At 33.9% G+C, this 26,242-nt stretch overlaps 1 protein-coding gene across 3 annotated transcripts in view; it reads right to left on the reverse strand.

The window, feature by feature from the left end:
• CDC73 (cell division cycle 73) overlaps positions 1-26,242 on the reverse strand; it is a 216,006-nt gene that overhangs the window by 83,669 nt on the left and 106,095 nt on the right. For 2 of the 3 annotated variants that reach the window (XR_007458848.1, XR_007458847.1), the window contains exons 14-17: positions 18,009-18,170; positions 15,186-15,286; positions 9,749-9,890; positions 2,543-8,809 (exon numbers count right to left, since the gene is read on the reverse strand). Coding sequence is in view for 1 of the 3 variants with exons in the window: in XM_049634539.1 (XP_049490496.1) it covers positions 8,773-8,809; positions 9,749-9,890; positions 15,186-15,286; positions 18,009-18,170 (442 nt within the window). In the remaining 2 variants the exon portion in view is untranslated. Of the gene's footprint in view, positions 1-521; positions 8,810-9,748; positions 9,891-15,185; positions 15,287-18,008; positions 18,171-26,242 lie in introns of those variants that run through there. The other variant, XM_049634539.1, reaches the window with a different exon arrangement.

Raw genomic sequence — 26,242 nt, forward strand, 5'->3', positions numbered from 1 at the left:
GATGCAGGCTCAAACTCAGGAACTACGAGATCATGACCTGAGCTAAGTCGGACACTTAACCAACTGAGCCACCCAGGTGGACTCACGATCTTAGGACTTTTAAACTTCCTGTTCCTTCTGTATTTTCGCCACAGATATTTACGAGGTTGGCTCCCTCACTTCCTTCAAACCTTGCCTCCAACCACCCAATAAAACACTATATCTTGCCTCTGCCTTATCCCAGCACTGTCTAGTCACTCGACTTCACTTTTTTCTCTATCACTTATTCACATCTGACACATTCATTTTATTATCTACCTCTTCCTAGTCAATGAGGGCACGGCTCAAAATTGTTTACCCTGACTTCCAGTGACTAAAATAGTATTATCATTGACATGAAGTAGACCATAAATATTTGAATGAAATGTCTGCCTAAGTGTCCTCCCCCTTCCCCTCCATGTTACAGGGAGCCTCCAGAATGAGAGCTCTTTCAAACCAGGGAAATTTTCCTCTAGTATCTAGGAACTGTTTTCCTAAGTCTGTTTCCTTTCTTTCTTCCTTACGGTTCTTTACTTATTCACATTAAATATCCAAACTTTTCTTCAAGGTGTTTTCATTTTTATTACAATCTTAAGGTCTTTGGGTCTTGCGTTTCTAGAGGTAACTACTACTGCACATATTCCATCCAGGCCTCTAATTTGGTCCTCAGGAGTGGCCATTTCCCTCTTTTTCTACTACATTTAATGCATTGGGTTTTTGTTTTAATTTATACAAAGTTTATTTCACACTGATTGAACTTCCTCATGTGCTTTTTCAAAATTAAAGCTGTTATCCATCTCCACCAGCAATTCTTTTTCACCACCACCCACTTCTGAATGTCCTATTTTTCTGTAGACTTCTTTACTATTTTCCTTTGTCTACTCCTTTGCCCTTTTGCACAAGTCAAACTGTGGGACAGTACGAGTGGCAATAAACCTGTGAGCAATACAAGCAAGCCAGTTATCTCTACTTCTGTGGGCTAAGGATGTATTAACCAGAAAGATGCCAGTACCCATACAAACAGGAACGGAGAGCCTACCACGCAGCAGCTCAGCAGGTACTCTGAAGGTAGTCTTCCTAGTACCACACCTGTGATACATCTAAGCCCACAGATCTTTGGGAGGCACTCACATACTCCGTAGAACCCTGTTTAAGATGTAAGGTGCAACCCAGTTTAAATGTGGGTGGAAAGGTATAAGTAGAGGGTGACAGGATGAAGACACAAGCTAGAGGGAAAACTGTAACAGAGCAATACTCATGACAGCGGGGAAGGCTGTAGGAGAACATATGAATAGGCAAGTCCTTGATGGGTGACAGGACATTTAAATCACTGTAATGGGAGGAATGAAAGGATGCTTATTATATGCATACAAGTTTGTGAGATAAAGTACTAAGAAGCCCATGGCTTCTGTTTCCTCCACCAAAAATAGGTAAGGTCACTTCTGGGTGAAGACAGTGAAGTCAAGTGGGATCATAGCTCGATCATACTTAACAGCTAAAGAATTGGTAGGGGACTGAGAAAAAAGGAAAAGCCATAAAGCCATCAGCCACCAAACAAGAAAATATATACCACTTCATGTTAACAAGGAAACCAAAGAAAGAAAGAGATTCAGGTAAGATTTAGATTAGGCTCAAAATAACATCTAGCCCACCCCAGTATAGGGGGAAAAAAGCTTGCAACATTTTAAGAATTCTCATCCAAAATCTAGAACAAAACAAACTGAGGAAATATGTCCACAGAAAAGTCAATAAAAAACCCTTTCCAATTTCCCATATTTCCAAGTATTCCTTTTTTCCAGCACCCTGAACCCACTATGGGAACCATTCAAGGTGTTCTCCCTTAGTAGTAAAATGCACATACAACTAGGAGAGACCTCAGTTTGGGCTCATTATGAAACCTCAGAACACAGCAGTGCTCAGGTCTTTCAACAAAGACTTTTTCCCACTTCCAGTTATTATTGGGCTACAGAAGAGGCAAAGAATACAAGAACTAGCCTGATGTGGGAGCAAATTGGAGAAAACGAGACTCAGAGAAGGTAGAAAGGCTATTATTGTCAAAAAGGAGGATTTACACTTAGTATAGTAAAAGCCCTCATAATCTGTCCTAATGGAACAAGTACAGAATTTTATTTAAAAAAGCACGTTAGAGGGGGGCATTGAAATGATGATCCATACCTTTAAAAAAAAATCTAAAAATATCTAAATGTACATTCACTCATCTCTTGATAACAAAGCCAAAGATTTTTGTTTTGAGCATGGATCCTTTAAAGTTCATGCTATCTAGTTAGAATTTTCCTGTTGTTATCAAGCTGAGTCACTAGCCTGTGGCTATCTTCCCTGCCACCTTTATTTCTTGTAATTCTCAGTTATTTCAACACTCACATGAGTAATCATGGCCTCAGATCTTTGACTCCCCACCTCAAAGAGCCCTTCTCCTATCTCAGCCACTTCCAAGGTTTTGACTTTTCCTCATCAGTATCCGATCACATCTGAAATTCTGATTTCACACACTCAATCTTCTCACCTTCTTGTCTTTTAGGCTCACTTTTGGCTTCATTTCACTGAAGGTTTCAGTTCATGGGTCAGCACCACTTTCATACAATCCACCACTTCCTCTCCATCATTTATCCCTTGAAGAGCTTAGATTCCATGTTCTGGTACTATAATCATCACCTTTGTGAATATCTTCACCTCCCTGGTCTGTTTCTACTTCTATCAAAAGTTAAAAATCTATTTGCTTTTTCTACACCTGGAATCAAGTACCTAAATGCTGCTGGAAAAAAAAAAAATCACACCACAGTTTGCGTTTCATTTAAATTTATGACCAATCCCCCAAAAGATACATCACTGCCCAATTCCTACTACGTATTTTTTTCCCCATGGAGTTGTAAGTTCCCATATAATTTCTTCTTTCTCCTCAAATTCCTACATCAACTTGCTTTAATCTACATTAACACCCTCACTTTATTTCATCATCAGTAACCCTTACACTTCCTTTTTTGTACTAAGTGGTGCATTAGGAAATAAAAACATGTAAATAAAAATACAAATACTTTAAAACTGCTTTACAGTCAAAATGACCATAAACATTAGTTATGTCATGATTGAATATGCCATGAGCAAGCCCATTTGATCTTCCCCAACCATTACATACACCAACTTGATAAAATTTCAAACTATTCCATTTTAAATAAAAACACATCATTATTTAACAATTTTAAAAAGAGAAATTGATGCCATTACCATATTTACATTTATAACATGTTAAACTCCATGAAGGCAAGTTCTGTGAGTATACATTATTATATTTTATCACAGTCAATGCTGTATAACCCAATGTGTTTCCATTTGGATTTTTTTTGGCAAATCAATCACAGACCAATAAAATATTCAAATGTGATTAACTAAACCTCTGATGTCTTCGGTCTTATGTGGCCTGAGCCCTATTTACATTAGTCATGTAATATAAATCAATATTCTCTAGATGATGGTGAATTATAAACTACAGTTCTATGATAAAGTATCTACAAATAATTATGACAGACTCAACACCATAGCCTTCTCTAGAGCTGCTTTTTAAATTTTTTTTTATGGTCACTGAAGGAAATTAACAGGACGTTTTCCAACTCACCATAAACACTGATCATTAATTAAAAATAAACGTAAACTGTTTTAGAAAATGAGAAGAAAAAAAGCTTATTTGGCAATGTGCTCTTATATACTAGCACCTTTGAGCCTTAAAAAATCCAACAGCATTTACAACTCCTGCTGTATCTATTTTAGTTATGTGAATGCTCATCTGCCTAAAAGCAGATGATCAAATGAACAGAAGAGCAGGATAAAATACATATTTAGTAGGCACTTATGAACTGAATGGAAATTAAGTTTGAATAGGGCCCATTAAACACTTCATTAAAGGAATTTTGTTGCAAAAGAGTTAAACATTATTACTGGCACCACCAATACCACCATGATGTTGTTAATGATTTGATTATATGCGGAGTGCAGTTTGTTTTCAAACTACAAAATGTTAAAATCAGGGTGCCCAAACTGCTGAAAGATAATAGAATTAAGAGTGTATGCTGGTAAATAACATTCTAACAATAAGGACTTGGTAAGTTGGACCATAACCAAACTAAGCTCATTAGAGCATGTAGCTTGTTACTTTTAGGAAGAATTGTGATTCTCTCCATTATTTAACACATTAACAGAAGACTGTAAATGTACTTAACTCTTTAGTTTTCAAAGTGAAAACTTACATTACGTTTATTTTCAAAACAAATACAATGCCTGAAAAATCTCATAAATCCCTTTTTGAAAAGACTGTCATCGTCCATATCCTACACCACAATACAGTTTCTGTATTCTTGGTTGAATGTGTTTTTGGTTGGAAGGATGAAGACTAGGGCAGAAGTGGGGGTAGGAATATACCCAAAACTTATTTACAAGTTGAAACTTAAAAATCCACTGAAATGGAGTAAGAATGAGTAGAACATTTAATCAGGTCACAGGGCCTAAATTTAAGTTCCACTGAAGAACCCACTTTGCATGAGAAATATACAAACTGGGGGGTAAACAATCATTTATAGTGCCTATACCATGTAAATGAACTACATTATATATAAAGCACTATATAACCAAACTTGGAGGTTAAGTAGCTTTTAGCAAACTTAAACTGGATAGAAATGGAATTCAGTAGCAAACAAAACTCTCAGAGAGATACATCACCTACCTAAATTTGACATAGCATCACTTCACTTTTTGAATTTTGGCAATAAAATTAATCTCCTTAGCTTTACTCATTTAAATGGCATACATTTATATATAACTCTCAAGATCACTCTAATAAACACTACCTAAAATAATACATATAAGCCCCAAAAGATGAATGACCTGAAAGTATTATTGCATATTATGCATTTACTAAATATAATTTTTATACACCTATTATACATTTCCAATTTTTCCTTGGTTATCATTCCAACATATACAGATAGAAACCATGCTGGCATCACTATACAGCCAAATGTGGCAATGGATAGGCCAGAACATACAGGACATGACATTTCAAAATTCCTAATCCAGTTCTTAAGTCAAATTCAGTGATTTTTACTTTTTTATTTCTAAAGTTAATTTACTATGGTTAGGGTAACCAGTTGACTATCAAATCCAAGTGAATAAAAATTCAGTCAAGTAATATTTAAGGCTCATGTAATCAAATTTATTTTTCATGTTTTAATTTTGATCAGCTTTTATAATATTTATAAAATACACTGTTGGTCTCAAAAAGTTTTATAAACTAATTAGTTCAACAACTAAGACTCAGATAATTGTTATCTGACAAAGTGGCATTTTATTTCTGGCCACATAATGTGTATCCTATCATCATTTTCTACTGTTAATACCAATAAAATGGAATTGTTATATAGTAAGAAATATGGAAACTAAATACTCCCTCCCCACCCTCCAAAAAAGAACAATGTATCACTTTAACTTTGTTAGGAGTCACAAAAATTTTTATTTTGGAAAAATATTTCCTTCAATGTTTGATAATGAATTTTATTTAAATGAATAATTTACTTTTCTGTGCAGACCAATTAAAAAGTATGCCTCTTTCCTTTCATAAGCAAACTAATTCTGCATGGCAGATAAGAAATTAATCCTTTACGTTCTTCTACCTTAAAAATTATTATGAAATTTTCCTCATTATGAACTAGTTATTTCTGTATGGATTGTTATCATGCTGCTGTTAAAAAAAAAATAAGGATAAGGACACATGGGAAACAAATCATAAACTATAATACTAGTTTATAATGCAATATATTAAACATTGTTTAAATATTAAACAGCAAAATACTCCTATATTAAATAAATAAGACTTGAATTTGTTATGTGGAACTACAGGCCAATACCATCAATAAGGGGGTCAGTCTAGTGCAAAGGGTGGCCACCAAGAGGAAAAGTAAAAGCAGGAAAGAAAGAACAAAAGAAGGAAAGCAGGGAGAAGGAAAGAAGGGAGAGAAGGAGGGAGGGCAGAACGGAGAGAAGGAAGGATGGAAGGGAGGGAGGGAGGGAGGGAGGGAAGGCGGGAGATGAGGAAATACAACATTTAATACTGGCATTGTTTTCAACAACAAATTAAATCAGTGATTCTCAATCCTTTCTGAACATGAAATTACCTAAACAACTTTTTAAAGATACTGATGATCAGGTCTCAGCACAAATTAAATCAGAATCAGGAATCAGGCAATAAATATTTAAAAGGTCCCCCAAGTGATTCTAACGTGCAGTCAAGGTTGAACAATTAACTGACTGAAACCTACAAGTTTCTTAATGTTACCTGACTCAGAAAAGTGTCCTATGAATAAAGAAATGGGAGTTTTCTTTTACCAATGGGACAAGCAAGGGTGTCTCCAGTTAACAGTAACTTATGGTAAGTCAAGGTCATTAATGTATATACCTCATTTCCATTAAACATCTATGTGTACCTCTTCATTCCCTGTATTTCTGTATTTTCAAACTCCAAGACCTAGTCAAAGTACTTTTTGTAATAAATCAGTCACACTGAAAAGTTCATTAATTCATGCATATAAATATTTACTGAATGCCTACTATGTGCAAGGCACAGTGATAGGTGCTGCTGTAGGACTTGGGAGTCATGAGATAACGAATGACTGGCTGAAAAAAAATTGTTTTGGAATTAATGACTATTACATTAATTACATGGACCTAAATGAGGGACTGAACTGCTGAAAAAAGAAAAAGAAAATTAAGTACATACTAAGGGTTTGATTTTAAAATACATACAGCATAGCATATTTGTAATTTTCCTAATGTTCCTTTACAGTATTTCCAGAAGCCTTTGAATATACATAAGGCAAATTCAAGATAGAAAAATAAACCCTGTTTAAAGTAGATGTTCCCAATTTTAACCACACTCTGTATCAAGTAAATTTCATATATGACATAAGTATAAATACTAAAAATTTTTATAGAAAGGTAGTTCTCGTCCACTTGTAGTAGTCTTAACAAGTAATCTTACATTAAAATAGTACAGATTCTAGTCTTTGACGATTTCATCATGGAGAAAGTTTATACAATACATTAATTCATTTTGAAAACAGTTTATATGATGAGAAAGTCTAAAGTGAACAAATTTGAGTTCTTTTGTTTTCAAGAAGAGAGGTGCACAGAAAGGAAGGGGGTACAATCTGTTCAAACCTTATAAATATCCTATAATCTAATAATTTAAAATGCTGACTGCTTTTCTTAAGAACATAGTGAATTCCACATGAATAAATACTTTTTTCTATCCACTATTGGTATGGACTTTTGTGATTACTTTAAAAATAAATAAGTGCTTCTCATTCTTATGATAGCATTAAATTTCAAAATGAAGCTAGGTAATGTCAGCATAACGTAAGAAGGAGCTAAATGTTTACTAAAAAAATGTTCATCTAAGAGAGATCACTGGGGAAAAAATGGAGAAAAAAATGACACAAGATGAACAATCAGCAACAATCCTAATGGTGAAAACTCTTTAGGGGAGTAGAGGTTCCAGTTGCTTTTAAGTAATAAAAGGTGAAATCAAGACTCAAGGAAAATGCTCATTCATTGTACCTTGGATGCAACACTCTAGAGAAGTAGTAAAATATTTTACTAAGTTAAAATATAGGTTTTATATTTTATACGATATTGAATACGCACATAAAAATACCAGTGTTTTTATCTTGTTTCTGTTCAGACACTTAATTAAGCAAATGTGTTCTTTGGTGTCTGGGAGAGTTATCAATATTTAGGGATAATGGAAGATAAGAACTCCAAGATCAACATGCCTAGAAACAGAAGACTCAAAACCTACACCATACATACAAAGTAAGATTCAAAGGTGAACTTATGAGAAAGATAAGAAAGTTAAAGTTACACTGTAGTAGGACTAATACATTTCTTTCCCCCAAACATACTCTGGCTCCCAAAACAAAAAGTACTACAGCCTATCATGTTTTTAATCTGTCTTCTGAGATTTTTCAAGTGGAAAGATAGCACAGATAGAAATATATCATTCTAAGTTTTAAAATCACCAAAGTCAGTGAGAAAGAAGAATGTACATTCATTCAATGTATTCATTGTAAGTAAAGAAGTCTTGAAAAGGCCGAACAGTTCAATCAAAGCTGAAGAATTGTTCTTGATTTTTCATTATTCTTTTTTAAATAAAGAGTAAGTATAGGTATAGTATACATACAGGCTGACATTCTGATTCATTCAAAATAGTCACATCCCTTTGCTAGTTTTGGAAGTTCCAGAGACTAAAATTTGATACCATTCATAGCATACTATTTTCAATAAAAGGAATTATAGAGCAATGAAAAATCAGAAGATGGCTTAGAGAGCCTTATAACCTCTAAATATACACACATTTATAACCTGCATTTATTTTCTAAAGAAACAAATTTTAAGTAATGCTAATTTAACCAATGGAGAAAAAACTTCTATCAAAATATACAATTTCCGTTACAGACTAGAAGGCTAATATTAAAAAAATAGTTGTAAGCCAAAAAGTTTGCTTATATGGATGACAAGCATCACCCCTTTGAAGCATAAAGCATCAAATAAGGTCTTATAAAAGATGGATCTGTGACCTTCTTCATTTGTAAGTTCTTGATAAATTCATAAAGCTTGAGTCTCAGTCTTTAGGTCAAGGTATATCCATGCTTCTTAATCCAGATCTCCAGAAAAAGGGAAACCAAGTAAAATTCAGAATCTCAAGTGGGATTTATGCTTTACCATGTACCTGGAAAATAATATTATAATAGGTTATAATGATTATAGGAATTTTAGAATTTTTAGAAATGTAAAAATAAGTTGACTTTTTTTTTTTAAACTTAAAATTCAAAAGTGAACAGGATGCTTTGTTTTCTAAAAAACTGGAAGCCTGATACTATACTTTGGGAATACAGAATAAGAACTTCTGAAGCCAGAAGAAACATTCCTCTTATTAAATTCTATAATCAGAGCTTCTGGCTAGAATAATAAATGTTTTTCTTTAATATATTATCAATTATAATCACTGGGTTACCTCAGTAACCTCTGACTTTAGAAAACCCTTAATATTCAGCAAGAGACTTACACCAAGAAAGTGACAAATTTTAAAGAGCACCACGAGAATAAATTCAGTGGTACTGTGATCATAAAGCTGTTCTTAAATTTTCCAATTACAAAACTGCTATTACTGTAAAAGGACTTTAAGAATTCTGTTTATAACAGTAATTAAAATAAATTCAAAACCTCAATTCCTTTCACAGGCTACCCTTAACTCAAATCCAGTCAGAGACCTTTTGATGCTGGCAAAAAAACAAAACAAACAAACAAACAAACAAACAACAAAAAACCCTGCAGGGAATCATATAAATCCAAGCCCCTGGGATAGATAGAACACAAGGTTCAAAAAGGTCACACAGTTCATTACAGCCAGATCATAAAATCTAGCTAGGTCTTCTGACTCAGAGTTTACTGTTCTTTCTAACAAGCTTATAAGCCCTTTCTCCATCTATTTCTGAAATCAGTACAACAAAGATATTTATTAATATCTACTAGAGATCAGCATCAGACAATGTTCAAAAAAGGAAACTGGGGATATGTATACAATTTTAAAGAGCTTAAAATCTAACTGAGGAGAAAGGAAAATTACTATAATAAAGCAGAAGTAAATGAATTTTAGTATCAGAATTACCTATCCAATGTTTCCCAGAACCGTAAGAAAACTGGTCTATCCAAATGACGTTTGTGATAGCTGAGTTCTAATACTGTTACATCCCATTTCTGAACGTTTGGATCTAGACGAACTTCATCATATTTGAGATGGAAGGCTTTAACTGTATGGGGGGAAATAATATTTTTAATTCAAACCGCGATCAAAATTATAAAAATATTTTATAAAAGAATAAAAACACCCCAATATAGACATTAACAAAAAAAATTTTTTTTCAAAAGAAAACAAAAACTTTTTAAAAAAAACAATCTTTCTTCAACCAGATGAAGCTACATTATAAACCAAGAGACTTTTGAAATAGATTCTACTAAGTACTGTGGTATCCTCAAAAACATTCAACAAATACCTACCAAGGATTGGGTCACTGGAACTGAAATGAGGAATAATGCGTATTATGAGGCTAATAAAATGCATACGGTCTTGTGAAGGATAATAATAAGAAAAAAACTATTCAAATACAGTATGATAAAGATAGGAGTGTACCACAGAAACATAAAAGAGTATCTTACCCAGACCATGGAGTTCAGAAAGTCTTGCGTAGGTAATGATATCTAACGTAAGACCTAAAGGCTGAGTAAGAATTAAGCAAACACAGAAAGTGACTTTTGTTTAGCATGAACATGCTCAAAGAGAAAACAGTTTCATCTAGGAACTAAAGAAATTTAATGGAACTGCATCATACAAAGTAATGTAAAGAATGAGCAAAAGGTAAGACCCCAGATTCAGAACACTGCTGGCCTTGTAGGCCATATTAAAGAGTTTGGATTTTCATCTAAGAGATATGGAGAATCACTGCAAAGTGTTTAGTAGCGACTACTGATACAATTTAACAATCTAGAGAAGAAAGAGATTTGCTCAACTAGGGAGAATATACATGCCTGGCAAGAGAAAGATTCAAGAAATAATTAGGGGAGTGAGAACGAATGGGACTTGGTAAGAAATGATGAAAAGGGAAAAAGAAAAATTTGGAAAGTTACCTAGAAGGACATAATTAAATGATATAAAAAGCAAGTCTAGCAAAGATCAAGAAGAGGATTTCAGGCATAAGAACAGTGGTAAAGGGCTTTGAAATGAAAGCAAGCTTGGCACACACCCTATAAACAAGAATAACTTCTTCTGTAGACAATGTCCTATACTGTAAAATTTGGCTATGGTAAAAAAAATCTGAATTTGTTCCAAATGTGATAGTAAACCACTAGAAAGTGATTAAAGCAAGAAGATGAAATTATCTGATTTTCATTGTTAACAGTTAATTCTAGTGTCGGGTGAATAAAAGACTCTAGCGGGCAAATCCTCCCAGCTGGTGTATCCTACAAAAGGTTAACAAATGGACCATAAAATACTGACTTTGAATCTCTCTCCCTGATCATCCAGTTGAATCTTACTTTTGTATCTGCAATCAGTTTACCATCAGTGAAGCTTCTGTTTTACAGGTACACACGTAAGAGTTAGCTTTTCTTTCCATTAATTTTTTTTTTGTATATAAGATATGATTGTTGCCATTGTCATCATCTAGTATTAGGGGTTTCTAAAGAGAAAAATGATTGACTTCGTTCATTTTTTTGATAGCTATGTTATGGACTGTTTATTCCACATTGCTTGCTAGCCTACTGGCTTTGGATGTTAACAATGAATCGAAGTGTAATTCTTGATGCAAATCCAAAATGAATCATTTGTGCTCACAAACAGAAACACTTAAACATTACTTCTAAACTATTTGCTTTTCCAATTAAAGGTCCCCTCACCAAACACATCATTCATTTTGAGTTTAATTCAATTTAATGAATTAAACTGATTCATTAAAGGGGCTATACATTATAGCTTCAAAAAACCCATTTTCAAAATATTTATATGTGTAAACATTTTTTAATTTAGAAAATTTTTAAATTAAATGAAGTCAACAGTTTCAATACTTCCTATTTTCCTTACTACATGTTTCACTTTTCTAATTTTCTCATTATGATTTGTTTTAAATCATTCTCTCTCTCTTTTTTTTTTGAGAGAGAGAGAGAGAGAGAGAGAGAAGGAGAGAGAAGGGAGGCACAGAACCTGATGCAGGGCTCGATCTCACGAACTGTGAGATCATGACCTGAGCTAGAGATCAAGAGTTGGACAGTTAACTGACCAAGCCACCCAAGCGCCCCTACCTTAAATCATTCTTAAAAATATATTAGTTATATTTTTAAAAATCATTTATCTAAATCTATAAAAGCATACAGTACTCCACTCCCTACTTTCAATAGATTTAGTCTATACAGTATTTATTCCACCAGAACAGACAACTTTTAAAATTAATGGTGAAACATTAGAGTATAAAAAGTCTAAGTCACAAATAAGAAAGCATAAGGCTTCTCTCATTATACAAAAATTTTATTGGCATGAAGCTGTGATGGCAAGCAAACTTACACCAAGACATTATACAAAACATCTTTCTGATTCAGAAAAAGACTTTTAGTTTACAAACCTCAGCAAAAAATAGAACAAATGAAGTTCTTTTATAAGAAAGCCAGTCTTCTAACTGGTAGCACAATGAATACTGAAGCAAAGTATTTCACACAATTCAGAATTGTTCATTTTTTACAAACTGCATGAATCTTGTCAACATTATTTTACAGGAACAAAGAAGCAAAAGAAATAGACAAAATGCTCTTGAATAATATTTAGTAGGTACAAAGGTGGCACATCAGATGACAAAGGGGCAACATAATCTAGAAGATTAATGAAAACTTTTTCTCAATGATAACCACCAAAATTTGAAGAAATCATCATTTAAAAATCTTGATCAACAAATAAATACATGTAGCTACCTCAAACATAAAAATATTTTTAAAAAGCTATATGCAGTTGTAAGCTCAAATTTCTTGTAACGTTTAAAAGATTTTATTTGCCCATTTTATACAAGTCAATACTTAATATCTTCTGAAAAATTTTGGATTTTACTATTATGCAATATGAATAAAAAATAGTACAAGCTTTTACCATGGCCCATATAGATGCTCCTGTTAAAACCCTCAGTTTTCCGCTATGCTATATAGATGTTACCATTTTCTAAGTGTGTTATGGGGCAAAGGGTGAAAACCTAGAAAAGGCAAGAGTAAAAACAAGGAGATCAACTAAAAGCTAAGAGATAATAATACTCCTAGGTTTCTAGCTTAGACAAATTACTAAAGAAAACTAAATGAGGAAAAGAAACAGTTTGAGAATGAGGGAGAGAACAAGACGATTCCATATGGAACAAGCTGAGTCTGACGTACCAACAGGACCTCACAGAAGAGTTATCTGGTAATTACTGAGATATACAGGCCCAGAATATACGCTAGAAACCTTAGAATAAGGGGAGGGATATAGATGATAATTGAAAGCTATCAGATCTCCTTGAGAGAGTATCTATACTTAAAGGAAAAGAGAAACAAAATATTAACAGGTAGTTGAAAGCCAGAGGAAAAGTAGCTAGAGTCTGAAAAAAGAGTAATAAGCCTTGGAAAAGAAGGTTTTAAGTCTGATAAGGAGGTCAAAGGGATCTAATATCTGGGTCACTGGTAAGTTTGGTGAGAACAGTTTAGTGGAGAGCAAGAAAGCTGAACAGAGGACTGAGAACTGAATAGAAAATGAGTTAGTAGAGACATTTCTTTCAAAATTTCATAAAAGGAAAAAGAAAAGGAGCTTTGAAGTCAGGAGAAAGGGTTTTATTTTATCAGGAGAAAGGGTTTTATTTTAAGAGAGAAGAGGCAAGAGTACCTTCATTTTCTTTTTATTTGAGAGAGAGAGAGAGAGAGAGAGCGCGCGCGCGCGCACGCACACACTCAAACGGGTGGGGGTGGGGGAGAAAGAGAATATATTCCTAGCAGGTTCCACATGCAGTGTGGAGCCTAACATGGGGCTTGATTCCACAACCCTGGGATCATGACCTGAACCAAAATCAAGAGTCGGATTTACTTTCACTGTAAATGCTGACAGAAAGGATTCAGTAAAGAAGGAAGATTAAAAAGAGAATAATTCATGGAAGAAAATCATAACTTTGTTAAAAAAAAAAAAAAAGACTCAAGTTATCTAAATTTCAGAAGACTACCAATATGAACGAAACTACTACATCATTATATTCTAAATGAAATTTAGACAGCATTTACAAAGGCATAATCATTTTTTTTATTAAAACACTATTCAACAGGCAAGCAAATAGGTAAAATACTCATGTTCATGGATACTTTACTTTCATTAAAATCCCCATTCTCTATCTTTAACTTTCTATTTATCAACTCTGTAGCTTCAGAAACAACATAAAAAGCTCTCATAATATTAGTAATATTAGAATAATTAATTAAAATGAATGAAGGCAGAACAGAATAAATGAGTAAAGCTTTCAAGCTTGGGTAGTTTCTATCTTGGAAGAATGGTAATACCACTAACAAAAACTGAGGCTGCTTTAAAAGAGGCTGGATTTTACAGTAGCACACTCTACGTTCATAATAACTGAAGCTGTTACTTCTAATAAACATACTTGTTTCATTAGAATGGTTTTTTAAAAACAATTTTACTGTGGTTACTAACTTAATTGGGTACTTGAATTAAATAATAATTGGAATATCTCTACCAGCAAAAAAAAATAGACCAGATTAATCTACATTTGGTATATACTGATATATTAATATACCAAAAGAAGCCACATGAAATCCATTAATTTAACAGGTATCTATTGAATGCTTCCTTTATGCCACGCCCTCTTCTGTGCTGACAATACAAGAGCAAACAAGGCAGAAAAGGCTCCTCCCATTAAGCAACTTGCCATTATAACCAGGAAGACTGAAAATAAAGATATAAATACAAGATAATACCAAACAGCAGCAAGTACTATCATGAAAATAAAAGGGCTTAATGAGTAACTGGGAGGAGGTAATGGCTTTCCAGGATGGCCAGACAAGGATTCTCTAAAGGAGAGAATATCTGAATTTAGAGTTGAATGAAAAGAAAAAGTCAATCATGCTACAATCATTCAAGACAGTGGAAACAGCTGGTAAAAATCATATGGCACTTCAAATTACAGCTATACACTACTGTTAGCAAAAGTCAACCCATTTAAAAACTAGTCATCAGTTTTAATAAAAATATATGGACGTGCAAAAATATTAATGCTTTTGAAGTTTAAGGCCTAAAGTAATTCTATTTAACTCAGGGGATAATTCACTTTTAGATATAAGTACACAAAAAATAATAATGTCCAAAAAAAAAAAAAAAGTAGTCCACAGGTGCTTAAAAATTAAAATATATTAATAGGAATCCTTTGATACACACATCGTATATGCACAGCCATAGATGGCTTTCTCTTACATAAAGCAAGAGCATTTCTATATTGTTAAATGTAGGAATATTTAAAGTAAAAGTAAAAATAAAGAGATCTTACTTTTAGCAAATATGTCAACTGGTGATCCATCAGGCAAAAGCCATGGCCAGCCTTTGAACTGCCATGCAGGACCCTGCACAAAAACTGCTACAACCCGATCCCTATAAACAGAAAAGGGGGGAGGATTAGAATAGAGAGAGAGTATCTCATAGATGAACTTTGGTTACTGTAAATCCTTAAGAAAAGGACTCAATGATTCATGTGATATAGTCTCCTGTCAACACATCTGTGAGGCAAACAAAATCCATTACCACAACTCTTCATTACGTTACCATTAAAATACATTAATGATTGCTATACGTCTCATGCACTGCACCTGGGTCTTTTAAACATAATTACATACACAACCCTTATATGCAATCTTTTTAACCTTTTAATTTGCCCTTCTCCTAGACTAACAGGCCCACTCTTCCAATGCAATAGGGAACACTGGTGGATGTATTAATTGAAAAAGTTGGTTTTAAAAGGAAATCATTTAATTCAAGTAGATCTTAAATATTTTACATTAATTAAAAACATTATAAATAACTCACCAATCATTTTATGAAGCCCCAAGGCCTTATTTTTGAGTTCTTCTGAGTATTTGGAAAATAATTTGAGTATAGAAACCATCAGACTTCTTAAAAATTTTTCCAATTGTTTTACAACTGTTTCACTCACCCTAATTTTTTTTTTAATTTTTTTTTTTTTTTTATTTTCGTAGGAGAAAGAGACAGAGTGTGAGCAGGGGAGGAGCAGAGAGAAAGGGAGACACAGAGTCCGAAGCAGGATCCAGGCTCTGAGCTGTCAGCACAGAGCCTGACACGGGGCTCAAACTCACAAACCGTGAGATCATGACCTGAGCCGTAGTCGGATGTTCAACCGACTGAGCCACCCAGGCGCCCAGTCTACAAGTGTTTTTCTAAAAACGCAAGTTTTTCTAAAACCTTGTTTTTCTAACTGTTAGACTTTATTTTTCTGAAAAGAACAAATCTTTTTCTAGGCCCTCATATTTCATTAGTTCACAAAATATTTAATTAAATTGAGAAATTATAATAAGTGTAAGAGTCATGAACAGCTTATGCCTAGAACTAAAGAGGTGGAAACAAAACCATAATAAACAGTAACAGTTAACATTAATAAGATTATGAACATTCACTATGTGCCAGTGTTGTTCTAAGCACCTTACACAGTACCTATGTTAATACACTGAATCTTCCAAAAAATCCAATGAGGTGAGTGCTATTATTACCCTATTTTACAGATGAGGAAACAGAAGGGCATGGACAGTCCATTTGCAGAAGAGAAATGAAGGGAAGAAGAGGAGGAGTGAGAAGAAGAAAGGGAGGGAATGGCTGATCCTGTGCCCCGGTTATGCTACTGTTCCTGGGTGAGGACTGATAAATCATGAGAACAGCCATTTTAGCAGTATTATGGAAATCATTTTAACCTTACAACTCCCTGAAATGGTCTTAGGAATGCCCAGAGGTCCAAGATCACATTTTTAATAACCATTTCATTAGATGAAGACTCTACACATCCAACAAAGAATTAAACCAGGGCTACCTTCTATTCAGGTAAAAGATCTACAGCAACAATTCAAGTTACTGTGAAAAACCACAGCTTAAAATTCTAACCTGCTCAAAATTTCTAAGGCTAAAATGAAATCTTAAATTAAAAATCTCCTCCTTTCATGGAATACATGTCCCATACTGCCAAATGATCTTTGGTAATAGAGCTCACTATTAAATGACCTCTTAATTTCATGACCTAGCTTTAGCCATACAATGGTTGAAAGCAGAAGGTACCTCCCAAACTAAAGGAAATTTGTTGGAGAGACATCACCTAGATCCTACTGGGCCTCACAGGGTTAGCATGTAAGCAGGATAATATAAATACTACTCTTGGTGAATTATTGAAAGGATTAACAGAGAAGGAAAGAAGAAAGGTAAGGAAAATATTCCTAAGTTAAGATACCAATGACTAGGGACCTAGCTAATATATACAAGCATTATTCTGTAGCACAGTGAGATGGCACTTGTACACACTGTATTACCATTTTCTGCAAATAACTGCAAACATGTAATACTAATATGGAGTAACTTTCTTACAAGTTTTAAACTTGATAACTGACGTTCTCATTTTACTTCATATAATAAATTTTTAACATACTTATATTCTCAATGCCCTGACTTCCTAATGTGTGAAGACTGGTAAGTACCTCAAAGGTAAATTTCAGTTAATGCATCAATGTGTTGCATTCTCTTACGTCACACAGAGATGCACTCTCAAGACTGTTTTTACTCTACCTTATATTAATAAAATGTAAGATAATTCATGTATCTGAGCTAATAGACACTGTTAAAAATACCTAAATATTTTATTAAAGAACATTTTAATGCAATTAAAGAGCTAAACCAGAGTAGGGTGATCATGTTATTTTTATTAATAAATTAGTCCTCATAATAAAAGTAACAATTTCTTCACTTATCATTTCTTACTCCAAAATGTGAATTCTCCAAAACAAAAAACTAAAACAATAGGTTCTCAAAACATTAGTCTATTTGTAAGTTTTGTTCTAAAAGCTGATCCAGAACAAATAAACAGTGTTAAGAATTTTTACTAAATTTTCCAGAAGTCAGTGTTTCTTATACGTAAAATAATGTTTAGCTATCCAGAATACAAATTTATTTAGGTATTACTAAAACATGGACATTATTAATGACCAAGTTAGACACTAACAATGTCTTCAGGAATAGTTTCTATCTAGAACTCATGACAAAATTTGACACTTTTTAATTATACAAAAAAATTAATGACTACATAAAATAGAAATAATCTTACCAGTCTTGAGGCATAAGTTTAAGCGGCTGGTCTACTACTCTATAAGGAACTGTGACACTAATTGCAGTGCCCCCTGGTTGCATCTGATCTTTCCTTCTCTGTATTAAAGTTTCATTTTCTCGTTGGCAGCCTTGTTTCTTCTTTTCATCTGATGGGACAAATCTTTGAAAAAACAGAGATGAAAAAAGGTCAAATGGTTCAGTGGGACACAAATGGGAAAATAAGTTAGAAATTATTTTTAAAATACTGATAGTTTTAAACCAAACTTTTCTTTCTTTTTTTTTAAATGAACCCGCTTCTGCATGTACAGATTACAATGTGTAGAGAGTATAATCTTTCTTCCCATGCCAAATAGTACTCAGCTCACTTAGTCCATAAGTTGGCTCACACAGAGACACACACAATTTATGTTCTTTCATCTAGCACTTAGCATTCTCCAAAGTTACATAAAAGACCATACTAATCCTTGGTTTTTCAAATGCTATTAGAAGGATATTCTATTATAAATCAAAAGGTCACTTGAAATAAGATGATGTGGCTTCTTCCCAGATACGTGACTTAGTATATCCAAGAGCTTCACAAAATATCCCTTTTCATGGATTATGACTAAGCAAAATTAGAAAAATGCCATCTAATTTCAGGGTTGCTTTGCAAATTTTTAAGGAGGAAATTAAATAAGTGTATGCTAATTGTCTTAGTAAATACTGCTAGTAATTTAGCAAATTACCAACTCTACCATGTGATTCAATTCTCCACTGTACCATCAACAGATTATCTTCAAATATAACTTAGCAATCTACAGAGCTGTTGCCACCTCTAGATTGTTGGGTGTTCACAAAGCATTTCAAAACAGTCTTTTTTTTTTTTTTTTAGCTGCATACTCCTAATACACAGTCTATTAGCATATTTTATTAAAGTCCTTTGAAAATTTTGAGTATCACATGCTGGATTCATCATTAGTAAAACTAGTCTCATACTCATGAAGGTCTTTAGTAGATGGTGACGGTGATAAACAAAACTTCATTTCTGAGCTATTTTCATATCCATGGATCTAATCTAATGGAAATCTAATGGAAAAGTTAAGATTTCCATAAATTTAAAAATTTCCTCCAGATAATAATTTTGCTCCCTATGGATTCAGTTTATTTATAAATCAAGCCTACTTAGAAAATGCCAAATATAGGAGCGCCTGGGTGGCTCAGTTGGTGACTTCGGCTCAGTTCATGATCTTGTGGTTCATGAGTTAGAGCCCCACATCGGGCTAACCGCTTTTGGATCCTCTATCCCCTTCTCTCTGCTCCTTCCCCACTCGAGTGTGTACTCAAAAATAAACATCTTTAAAAAAACAAAAAAGGAAGTGCCAAATACTAACACTCTGAATCATTAAACATGTTAAAATTAATATACATGCACTGTTGGAAACAGTTTTAATATAAAGCTACAACAAAATGTATTAAGTGAACAGTAATACACTGTGCTAAGTTACACAATATACATAGTTGTACAAAACACCGTCCCTGCCCTCTTGAAGCTTATGCTCCAGATACAAAGAACAAAGTTGTCTCACTGGCAAGTGAAAGATGCTTTATTTCAATCCTCTCTATCCAGATGGGATTAAAATGCTAACATTCTTAAATATAATACTGAATCTATTTTCTAGCTTTTGAAATTGTAAATGTTATAAAAGTATACAATTACTTATAAACTTTAATAAATTACTATACACACACACACACGAGTGATTTATAATATCCAACTTTAATGTCTATTAAACACCTAATTCAACTTCTAAAGCATAAGGAAGGAGTTACATAGCATTTGCAGGTTCACTTATTTGCTGATGAAAGTTTTATTGAGGTTCAGAGTATTAACATGGTTCTTTAACATCCTACAACTAATGCCCTACAATTTTTACATGCGCTAGTATTTTTAATTTCTGAATATATCTAGGTCTTTCTTTAGGATAGCAGCCTTCTGTATAGTAAAATGTGTCTGTATTTCAAAATGCTTTTCAGCTTTGATCTCATGTATTAACACAAGGATAGATCTTCTAACCTACTCTCCTAAACTTAAAGTTAGAATAACAATGTAGACTTTTCCGTCCATTGAAGGCGCTGGCAAACTAATTAAGCTCAAGCTATTTTATTTCACTCAGTTCCTGGAATAGGAAATAAAGGTCAAATTCTGCTCAAGGGAGGGAATCTAACATAAGTTCCTTCTTTCATAAAGGTAGGACTCTCAGGGGTTAAGTTCAGTATAATGGTAAACTAGAAATAAACCCACTGCTCACTCTTTTTCCTGTCCCCTAGCTCTTATCAACGCCCTGGCAAATGCAAGGAAAATCAAATCTCCGAATTGTAAATTGGCCCTTGCTTGAATCTAAAGCAGGAATTAACCACCCTGACCACAATAACTAATTGAGAAATAAACACATTATCCAAGCCAGGCCAAGGAGACTTAATCCTGGATTTTTGCTGGAATTACTGGAAAACAGGCACTGTCCTTCTACTGTGCTAGATAACCTGGAGTTTTTGATAGTCATCTTCAACCCTGAAGGGGGAGAACCCAAGAGATGGAAAGACCAACCCCTGATGATATCATTTTAGCACTGTGTCAGAAGCCAGGACTGTTCAGTCATGTTGAGCCAAATAAGTTATTTTTTGGTAAAGCTACTACAAATTGGTATTTATCACTTCCAATTTAAAGTGTTCTAACAAATACAACCAGAAATGCACATGTGATATGGTAGATGGATATATGTAATTTGGAGAAATATTATGATGTCCACTGACTCATCCAATATTTGCAATTTATTTATTCTATTTTACATTCCATGAGTGAAGGAGTATGGGTGATAGGACTAAAGTCACTACTATCTAAACTGGTACAGTTCTAGTGAAATAACTATGTTAGTATTGTCAAAGAATAAAATGCAAATAGTTGATATAGCCAAGTTAAGTTCCAAACTGTATGTTATTTTTAAAACAGAGCAAGTTTATGAATATTTCCCAGCAGGTTAAAAATACAGTTTTCCTTTTCCTAAATAAAAGAAGTTGAAATTTGAAAAGTAGAGAAAAGACAAGAAAAAGCAACAATGTCTGGATGTTAAAAACCCTCAAACTGAAAATTTAATTTAAAGTGATATAATATTGGCAATGCTCCTAGGTACTTTGCAAACACAAATGTAAACCTTTCCTGGAGTCCCCTCCACCCCTGCCATCCACCCACCTTCAATTTGGAACTCAAAGAATTTCCACAGAAAAAAACTCCAAGGAAAATGAACCGTAAATGAGTAAATGAAGACAATCAAAAATATTAAATGTACTAAAAAACTAAACATGCAGGGAAATGAGAGGCATTGTGAATGAAACAACAGTCAAAACAGTCAAGAGAAAAGGTAACTAAGGACTTCAAATGCAAATATCAAAGATCAAAGCTTACAAAACAAGCTTGCAAATATGTACAGGAGAAAAATTTATTTTGAAAGAGACCAAAGATTTGAAAAAGAACTAAATAGAACCACTGAAATTGAAAAAGTCCCAAAAAAGAGAAGGGAAAAGGGGGGGTGGGGGGAGGCAACACAGAGGTATTATCTAAAGCAATAAGGGCCAAGACTCAGAATTGATGAAAAACACAAATCCATACATTCAATTTTAATGAATCCCAAAATGGGATATATAAGAAATCTACATCTAGGCAGAGCAGATAAATTTAAAATGGTCTTTAAAATGACCAGGTAAAGCAGACTTCCTTCATAGGATTATCACACTAACAGCTGACCTATCATCAACAAAGGAAGCTAGAAGATAGTGCAATAATATCTTCAACGTAAAGAGAAAAAAAATTAAAAACTTCTATATTGTAGGGGCGTCTGGGTGGCTCAGTTGGTTGAGTGGCCGACTTTGGCTCAGGTCATGATCTCGCGGTCCGTGAGTACGAGCCCCACATCGGGCTCTGTGCTGGCAGCTCGGGGCCTGGAGCCTGCTTTGGATTCTGTGTCTCCCTCTAACTCTGCTCCTATCCTGCTTGTGCTCTATCTCTCTCTGTCTCTCAAAAATAAATAAATGCTAAAAAAAAATTTTTTTTAAAAAGAAAAAACTTCTATATTGTTTTCCAAAGTGGTTGAATCTTTTTGCATTACCTGTGGCTGTTTGGAACATGAATTATTCATGGTCCGGTGTAAACTCCAGTATTTGTTCTGCTTGCTTCTTCCCCAGGCATCAAGCAGTTTTCTCACATGAATGTACTCCACAGTATTTGACCACTGCAAAGAGAATCCTCCGCATATCTTTGAGGCACTCTCTATGTGCAATCTCTCCCCTTTGGAACCTTGGTCCTGTGAGGCTACCATAATGGCCAGAATCACGAGTGTCATCCAATCATTTTATGTTAAATAAACTTACAGTCCTACTAAAACTTCTCTCAGGATCACATTTATAAATGTAAAATATATTTTTTAATACTTTCATAACACAACCTTAATTTTGTTATTTACAGATGTTAAAGGTTAAGGGTTTTGTTTTTGTGTCATTTTTTTATTGAAGGGCCAAAAAAAAAAAAAAAAAAAAAAAAAGGAAGAATCCTTAATTTTACATGAAACCAAATAGAATCTATGCCAAAATGAGCTATGGGGTACAGCCAGTACTGTAATTGTGTGGAGGAGGTTTCAATTATGCATTAATTACATAGCAAAGCCTCCAGCTGACTCAAACTGTAGGGGAGATGTCAGTTGCAATGAGGTGTTAAACAATGAAGGGAGTGTTTTATACTTAGAAGAAAAATTAGGCTTGGTCTACCCTAAGAATGTGGTCTATTTAATTGTTTGGTTTCTCTGTTGTAAACCTAAAAGGGGGGGGGGGGACACTAAAATTTACTTTGTGATTTCTTTGCACTGTTTACTATCTACCATTATAAACAATATTTAAGATTTAGATTTGTAATGCATTCAGATGAGCACTGCCAAAGGTTCTGGAGAATGAAAAAGTAAAGATAGAATTTCTTTTTAAACACTCCAAAATCTTACTGTGAATTTTCTGTAACCATTAAGATATTTATAAAAATTATAAATAGCTGTCAATTATTAAAAATTGTGAGAGTTGGAAATACCAAATTCACAAATCATAAAAATCAGAGCTAAAAATGACCTTAAAAATCACCTGATCCAAATACAGTAAGTGCACAAAACGCAATACCAAGTATAATGACACTTCACGGGAACTAAAATCAAGTCCAAGGTACAGATACAACTATCATATATCAAAAAAGAAATCTGAAATTAGAGGGGCGCCTGGGTGGCTCAGTGAGTTAAGGGTCCAACTTTGGCTCAGGTCATGATCTCATGGTTTGTGGGTTCAAGCCCTGCATCCGGCTCGGTGCTGACAGCTCTGAGCCTGGAGCCTGCTTTGGATTCTGTGTCTCCCCCTCTCTCTGCCCCTCCCCTGCTCATGCTCTGTCTCTCTCATCTCTCAAAAATAAATAAATGTTTAAAAAAAAAAAAAAGAAAGAAATCTGAAATTTGAAATAAATGCACTGAATGAGTTCACAGCTTGCACAAACACACAAAACAAAACTTGAATTTCAGATATACAAATCTGCCCCTGTCCAATTTTCTCAGTGTGATCCTTTCTGCTTCTCATTTTCCTAGACATTTACTTAATATCCTTTATTGGGCAAACACTGTTTTTCAACAATGGAGATACAAATGACAACAGAGTAACAAGCCCCTTTTCTCTAAGGAATTCACAATTTAGTTGGAATTGTGAATTCCAACTGGGTGCCAGATGCAAAACACAGAAGCCATCACAAAACAAAAAAATAGATACATATTTCACAGAATATAAACAATGAAAAAACAACTCTTGTATATTCATTAGGTGGAAAGAAAACACATGAATCCTCAAACTAAAAAAAAAAAAAAAAAAGTTAAAGCAGTTAAACAAATCCATTTTTTGCATGGGTCTGGCACAGTCTCAGTTACATTATCAAATCTATTTCAAAGAAGACCAAAATAATATCTCTTATTCACCCAATTGTAGATGACATGAGGAATTACTTGAGTAATCCACAACACTGTAAGAACACTAAATGATAAAAACAAAAATTTCTTCTTTCCCTACTGTTAGTGGGAAAAAGTTCGGTGAAAATTTTATTCAAAAGTACTAAACAAGACTGTACAGATATATTGGTATGTGTCATATTACATGGATTTTTATACAGCTATTTTAAGACACAGGCACTTATATCCAATTCTGCGTTTGGTAAAACCTGAAATTAGCAAGTTTTACAACTCATTTTGTGTCTCATTTATAATTAGTCATAAGTTTAGAAGCAGTATGATTTTCTGTTTGGCAGTAAAGTTGCTTTTGTTTTCTTTCTTCAAGAATTATCACTGTTATTTCACCAAGAGAGAAGGCAGAGCATTCACATTCTTCCTTTGGCTACAAATTATGTTACTGACCAAAAATACTTTCCTAGTTACCACTAAAAATATTTAATAAGAATTTTCATTGTTAAACCAAATTACAAAATACTGTTATTGTAATTAATAGTGAATGTAAGACCTTGAATACTGCAAAAGAGTATTATGTTCCATAATAAAACCCAGTTTCCTAATCAGAATGTTTGTTAAGAATCCCCATTATCCAAAAGTTAAAATAACTAAACTGGACATTGGGAGACCTGGTTGTATTTTCTGCTCTGCAACTACCAGAGTAGGTTTTAGGGTTATCTCTCAGCATTTTCACTGAGAATAAGAGTATATTCTGAGATTCCTTTTTAGGTCTCAAAATCTAGAAAATAGTAATTTTCAAGTATTTTTTTAGATTATAAAAAAATCACTAGAGTTACATACCTTCTCACTAACACCACATAATTTATGAGAGGAGGTAGGTAAAGGTTTTCATGGCTGATATATTATTGCTGAGGTCTAATCTGATTTTGAACTTATCTTCCAGATGCGATTTAAGTTTGTAAACTGGTGTCAAAGAAAATTATACTTTTCATTATACTCTCAATAATAAGGCATTAAGATTCAGTTTTAGCCCAAATGCTGGAACATATTTTAATTTCTCATCAGTTGCAATAGGTGACTCCTAGTACACTAACACCACTATCATGTAAGCTCCAAAAAGGCTGAGCTCGCAGAACATTTATCTACATAGCACTTTGATTGTCAGTTACTGTTCTATGAGTGTTGAATAAATAAACTCAATATAGAAAAGTTAAATACACCTTATAAGATTCCAGTTCCAATAATACAGTGTTCCACTAATTATAAAAATCCTTCCAAGAAATGTCAGATAAAATATACCAAATACCTGAAATGCATAGGTGAACTGGAAAGAAAATAGTCATGAGTCAGAAATCAACTGATGCTGCAGTGAATGAGAGTGGAAGACAGGAATACCTGCTTGAGACTTGGTTTTTACCACCCACAGAAAGGAAGGGCACAAAGAAGCTAGAACTGTAACCTTAGAAGAAGTAAATAAACAACAAAAGGATGAACTTGGAGAAAAAATTCTAATCAAGTTTTCTTTTTTTTGAAGTTTATTCATTTGAGAGAGTGCAAGTGCGAGCAAGCGGGGGAGGGGCAGAAGGAGAGGAAGAGAGAGAATCCCAAGCTCCATGGGCTAGATCCCATGAACCGTGAGATCATGACCTGAGCTAAAATCAAGAGTCAAAGGCTCAGCCAACTGAGCCACCCGGGCGCCTCTCCAAGTTTTAAAGACGTGTATCCATCTTGATCTGGTTCAAGAGTAGGGGAGGAAGAAAGGAGTCCTAGATAATTTGTCAGCCAAGGGCCAACCCCTTGAATTGAGAATTTAACATAAAAAAACAACTTTAGATGTATTACATTCCTGCAGCACCCAACAAAAGCAAGTTTATAAAATAATTATGTAAGGGCGTGTCTTCGATCCAGACCTTCTTCAAATAATTAAGGTTAAAGCTTAGTGAGCAAAAGTCCAAATTCATAACAAATGCCAAGATTTAATCGCCATGTGTATAAGATAACTGGACAATTTGACAACCTCTATTTAATAAGGAGTACCATAACAGAGTACAAAACACTAGAAAAGTATTGCTGCAGAATACATTTAACCCCCTTCTCTCCAACTAATGACCACACCACCACTCTTAGCCTCCAAAACATTATGCTGGGTTCTTCCATTTTCTTTCACTTACCCAATAAAAAGCAGAATGAACTACCTTAAAACAAAACCCTAAGTACCCACGAA

This window comes from Panthera uncia, chromosome F1, assembly GCF_023721935.1.
Source record: "Panthera uncia isolate 11264 chromosome F1, Puncia_PCG_1.0, whole genome shotgun sequence".
In the NCBI taxonomy this organism is placed as follows: Eukaryota; Metazoa; Chordata; class Mammalia; order Carnivora; family Felidae; genus Panthera; species Panthera uncia.